The sequence below is a fragment of the Carlito syrichta genome, unplaced genomic scaffold (genome assembly GCF_000164805.1).
Source record: "Carlito syrichta isolate Samal-C Ts95f unplaced genomic scaffold, Tarsius_syrichta-2.0.1 Scaffold309019, whole genome shotgun sequence".
Classification (NCBI taxonomy): domain Eukaryota; kingdom Metazoa; phylum Chordata; class Mammalia; order Primates; family Tarsiidae; genus Carlito; species Carlito syrichta.
The window spans coordinates 192,855-197,878 of NW_007253115.1; the positions used below are offsets into that span (position 1 = coordinate 192,855).

The window sequence follows — 5,024 nt, forward strand, 5'->3', positions numbered from 1 at the left end:
AACCTGGACTCTACCAAGACAAAGCAGCTATTTTCTTCGAAAAATGCGTAGGGCTAGGAAATTTCTGGGATTTGTCTGAGAAAGCACCTCGGGGCCTCGTCGTGACGTGGTTGGGAAGGCTTGCCGGCAAGGTGGAAGGCTGGAGGTGGCGTTTTGTGGCCTCCTGCGGTGGTTAGGTGTTCTCAGAAGACTCTGCTGGAAATTAGATAACTGCTGATGTCACACTCCTCGCGTAAAAAAACTCTTGGTGTCCTGGGGCTATAAAAGCCATGGCTGCTCCCTCCCCGGCACACGCCACCACCGGAGCAGGTGGGTGCCCGGCGAGCTTGGGCCGCTGGTCCGGCGGAGAGGGGGCCCAGCTCGCTCGCGCCCTCACGCCGTCCTCGCCTCTTGCTTTCTTGACGCCAGGTTCTCCTTTGCCAGCCGCCAGCACCCTGATAGCCACGTCTACGATGGCCGCCCTGCAAAAGTCCATGAGCTCCTCCGTCCTGGGGACGCTGGCCACCGGCTGCCTCCTCCTCCTCGTTGCCTTGTGGGTGCAGGGAACGGCCGCGGCACCCGTGGGTTCACACTGCAGCCTGGACAGGTCCAACTTCCAGCAGCCGTACATCACCAACCGTACCTTCATGCTGGCACAGGAGGTAGGCATGGGGCCCTCCTGGGGGGTGGGCACAGGCCGCTGACCAGCTGGGAGCCTGACAGTGCCCGAGCCTGTCCCCCGCTCTCCTCACACCTCCAGGGCTCGAGCCTGTTCCTGGCACTCCGGCACCTCCAGGGCCACCCTCAACCCTGCAGGGAGATGGTTTCCTGTGTCTCTTCCGAGACCAGGACTCCGGCCTTCCGGAGACATCCATCGAGTCTCATCCAAGGGAGAGCCATTCTGTATCCCACTTGGTGATCGTTTTTTCTTTTAGGCCCCTGGACATTGTTCTAAAGTCATGGCTCTTCCAAAAAAATTGGCATGTTAGGAAAATTGACGACCAGATTATTCAGTGTTAGTGTTTGGAAACTTAAGGAGAACAAGTGTAGTTCAGTGAGTACAATCTGAAGCTATGTTGGCTTCTCCTGTAATTGTTAGGGCCCCTTCAACATGGCCCCAGAATGGAAGGAAAACACTTCCTACAATGGCCAAGGGTGTACTTTTTAAACATATGTGTATATTCTGTCTTACTGAGTCGCCCTGGGGAGGGTGGGGGCTGTCTCCACTTCCCAACTTCCTTCTGTCCCCGAGTCAGGCTCCAGCCTTCCCTCCCTTGGTCTTCCCTGACGGCCCTGGGGAGTGGGGAGCCGTCTCCACTTCCTGACCTCCTCCCGTCCCCCGAGTCAGGCTCCGGCCTTCTCTCCCTTCCAGGCCAGCCTGGCTGACAACAACACCGATGTCCGCCTCATTGGGGACAAGCTGTTCCACGGAGTCAACGTGAGTCTCGAGGGGCTGCAGGGCCCGGGCCGGGTGCCTGCCGGCGGGGGTGTCACCAGGCCCCGGCGGCCTCTCACGCTGCCCGCTGTCCCTGCAGGAGAGCGAGCACTGCTACCTGATGAAGCAGGTGCTGAACTTCACGCTGGAGGAGGTGCTGCTGCCCCAGGCCCACCGGTTCCAGCCGCACATGCAGGAGGTGCTGCCCTTCCTGGCCCGGCTCGGCGGCCAGCTGGGCCTCTGCGTGAGTGCCCCTGCCCACCCCGCCACCCTCCTGGGGGCCCTTGCTGCCGGGTCGGGGCACGAGTGTGTTCGCGCTTCTTCCTGGGTCTCACCTTGAGCCCAGGGCGGGCCTGGAAGTCAAGGGCGTGGAAGTCCGCGTGCTTGTCCCTGGAGCAAGTGACTCGGGCCGTGTGCGACCAGAAGGGCGTTGGGTGTTGAAAGCAGAGAGCCCAGAGGTGGAAGCAGACCCCTGGGTTGGCAGGGATCGGGGTGGGGGGGGACCATGAGAGAGACGGAGGGAAACCGCAGGGTGAGTTGGTGCTGGGTGGGCACCACCTGTGTCACGTGGGGTGATGGTGTCAGCGCTGAGGGCCTCGATGCCTCTGCAGCCTTCACACTGAGCTCAGATCCCAGCGGCGAGCGCCGAGGCCAGAGGGGGCTCGTCCCCGTCTTGACTCCACTCGTGGAGGCTGGAGGCAGCCGGGCTGGGTTTCCGTCTGCATAACCACTCCCTCTGCCCACAAGCTCAGGCCGCAGGACTTCCCAGGACTGTGAGAGGGCCCTGTGCAGGGGAGGGGCGGGGCCCGGTGTCCAGGGAGTTCGAGGGCCCTGAGATCTGGGTCACTGGTGGAATCTGGGTCGCTGTGGGCGGGCCACCGAGCCTCAGCCTCCATTGGGCGCCGGCTTCAGGGCTTCAGTGCAGCGGCACCGGTCACGGCTCTCACTTTCCTCTCCAGCACCTCGAGGGCGACGACCAGCACATCCAGAGGAACGTGCAGAAGCTGAAGGACACCGTGCGGCAGGTACGGTGTCCCTCCTCCTCCCCTGGCTCTCCTGCCTGTGTCTGTCACCCTCAGAGGACAGTGCTGAGTCCTTCCTCCACCCTCCCACCCCCCGCCTGTGGTGTCTGTCACCTCCAGGGGAGACAGTGCTGGATCCTCCCCCCTCCCCCGGCTCTCCTGCCTATGAGTTCACCTGTCACCCTCAGGAGGGACTGTGTCGAGTCCTCCCTCTTCCCCTGGCTCTCCTGCCGCCTGGTGGATTGCCTGTGTGTCCGGGCACTAGATGCGTCTTCACGTCTGTGAGTCAGTCTCCAGTTTCTGGAAGTCACGGCATTCGGGGATGGGCTGGAAATCAGCCTGTCCAGCGCGCCACCCACGTGCTGGGGCGGCCACGGCAGTGCCGGGCTGGAGCTCAGTCCCCACGCCCCTGGCTCGCACGCTTCTAGAGCAACTTGGTTATTAATTCTCAGGGAGACTTCTCAGCCTGAAGACGTGCGCGTTGAAAGACAGAAAAGTGCCGGGGGCCGGTTTATGGGCAGTGGGTTTTGAAGCCGTTAGTTGGGTGCTTTTAAAACTTGGAGGGAAAACACTCAGAGCAGCAACTAAAAGCTGGACGTGCGAGCAGGCAGTTTCGGGAACGACGGATGCTTGAGTTTAATTGTCACAAACCCCAACAGCGACTGATCTTGGTTTAGAAGCAAGGGCGGACAACCCGGCTCCTTCACACAGGCTGGGCGGAGCGGAGGGGTGAGGAGGGCTCTTCGTGGTCAGGAGGGATCTGGGTTGCGGCTTTCTACTTCCCCGCTCCTTGCCTTCCGTTCGCACTTCCATCCTCTCTCTCCCAGCAAGTCCCTCGTGTGCCTCTGTCTCCCGTGACTAGTCACGTGTCCGCGGTGAGGGAGACCGTGTGTGGTCTATTCCTTGAAGAGGACGGCAGTGGGAAGCACAGACGTGCAGCTGTGGCTCAGCCTAGAGTCGGGGGCGGAGATGCCGGGCGCGCAGAGGCTCTCGGTGGGACTTCAGGAGTGGGCTGAGCCTCCGGCCTCTGTGCTCCCTTTTTTCTACCTGGTTTTTTTTGGAACTTGATTTCTCCCGAGCACCATTTTGTGAACACGCCTGTGTCCTCCGTTGCTGGTCAAAGGCTTTCCATCTGGAAGCCGACTCTTGTGGAATAATCATCCAGGCATGGAGGGCCGGCTGCTGGCTGCCGTAGACAAGTATGCTTGGTGCGTTGTGTCTGGAAGGTTCTTGGTGTCAGCTGGCTGTGTTGTCTTTAGAAAAGTGAAGAGAGGGAGAGGAAAATCTCACGGGCATCTGGGTGGGTACGTAGATTTCCAGGCCCTTTGGCCATCTAGAGGCCCGCCACCATCCTGGCAGTGGGGGTGCTTTATTCCCTCAGCTCCAGGAAGCACACAGGAGAGGACTGTCCCCAGAGACCGCCAGGCAGGCGGACACACAGGCCAGGGCTGTCTGATGAGAAAGGCGTGGTCCCTGTCACAGGCAGGGCGAGGGCAGGTTTCACGTGGCAGGATGCGGCAGATGGGGGGCAGGCAGCCTCACAGCCCTGTGGGCCCTGGGCGTCTTTGCGATGGCGTCCTTTTGGCATCGTGTCAAAGGAAGGATGGAAAGGTGGAGGGGTGAGGGGCAGGAAGTTCTGATGGGGACAGCGACAGGAGGCATGTTCTTGGAAAAACGCAGACACGCTCGGTCGGAGGAATGAATGAACTTGTCGTGCTCTGGACTTGAACGTGGGTTTTCTCTCCCACCGAGTGTGGGAGCCCCTTCTGCCCGTGACTTGGAAGGAGGAGAAGGAGTGAGCGTCGGGGCATGTGTCTGGCTCTTAGGAATTCCAGCAAGCGGGAAGGACTTAGCTAGTACCTCCCCAGAAAAGTGGAAACTTGTTTTTTTGTCTCTTTGTCAAGAGGGTGGGAAGAGAAGGAGCCCTGGTGGGTTGGTAACGTGTGGCTCTGGGCTGCGCGGCAGACGGTTGTGCACAGACATGGGCTGTGTGGCTGTGGTGGAGACAGCAGGGACCCTGTTGCTCGCCCTGTAAGGAGGGGGTCGCCTGCACCAGCTGTAGACAGCTTCACCAGTGCGAGGTCACCCGAGCGATACCCATGGGCACCCTTGACCCCAAGGGCTTGGCTAGACGGCACTGTACTCTTGCCAAAGGGCTGAAGTGTGGGTTCTTGCCCACGGCCTGATAACGCCGTTTCTCTCTGATGTGCTCCCCCGAGGGAACCTGGCGCCCGCACCCACATGCTCTGTGCTCTCACTTCTCAGCTCGGAGAGGGTGGAGAGATCAAGGCCATCGGGGAGCTGGACCTTCTGTTCATGCACCTGATGAATGCCTGCGCCTGATGGGAGCCACACTGGGAACGAACAGCGGCCCCTCTTCTTGCTCGAAATACCCAGGACCCGCACTGCAAGGGAAAGGGAAGCCACACTCCGCCAGCTGGCGGGATTCCGACCACCCATTCGAGAAGGAAGCCCACGCCACTTTCCTCTATGACCAGACTTCCCAGCACAGGATTTTTTATGGTGATGGCATTTTATTGTAACTGGTGTTTTATACACAGAAATTAATTTATTTTTTCAGACAATGG

At 60.1% G+C, this 5,024-nt stretch overlaps 1 protein-coding gene across 1 annotated transcript; it reads left to right on the forward strand.

The window, feature by feature from the left end:
- The first annotated feature begins 452 nt into the window (after window positions 1-452).
- On the forward strand, window positions 453-4,779 carry IL22 (interleukin 22). Its single transcript, XM_008066601.1, has 5 exons — window positions 453-641; window positions 1,352-1,417; window positions 1,515-1,658; window positions 2,374-2,439; window positions 4,702-4,779. Exons 1-5 carry the CDS (start codon window positions 453-455, stop codon window positions 4,777-4,779), a joined length of 543 nt encoding a protein of 180 aa, XP_008064792.1.
- Window positions 4,780-5,024: the final 245 nt, after the last annotated feature.

Coding starts and splice junctions, on each gene's coding strand:
- IL22 (XM_008066601.1), top strand. CDS start 453: ATGGCCGCCCTGCAAAAGTCCATGAGCTCCTCCGTCCTGGGGACGCTG. Junction 642..1,351: donor CCTTCATGCTGGCACAGGAG/GTAGGCATGGGG, acceptor TCTCCCTTCCAG/GCCAGCCTGGCTGACAACAA. Junction 1,418..1,514: donor AGCTGTTCCACGGAGTCAAC/GTGAGTCTCGAG, acceptor CTGTCCCTGCAG/GAGAGCGAGCACTGCTACCT.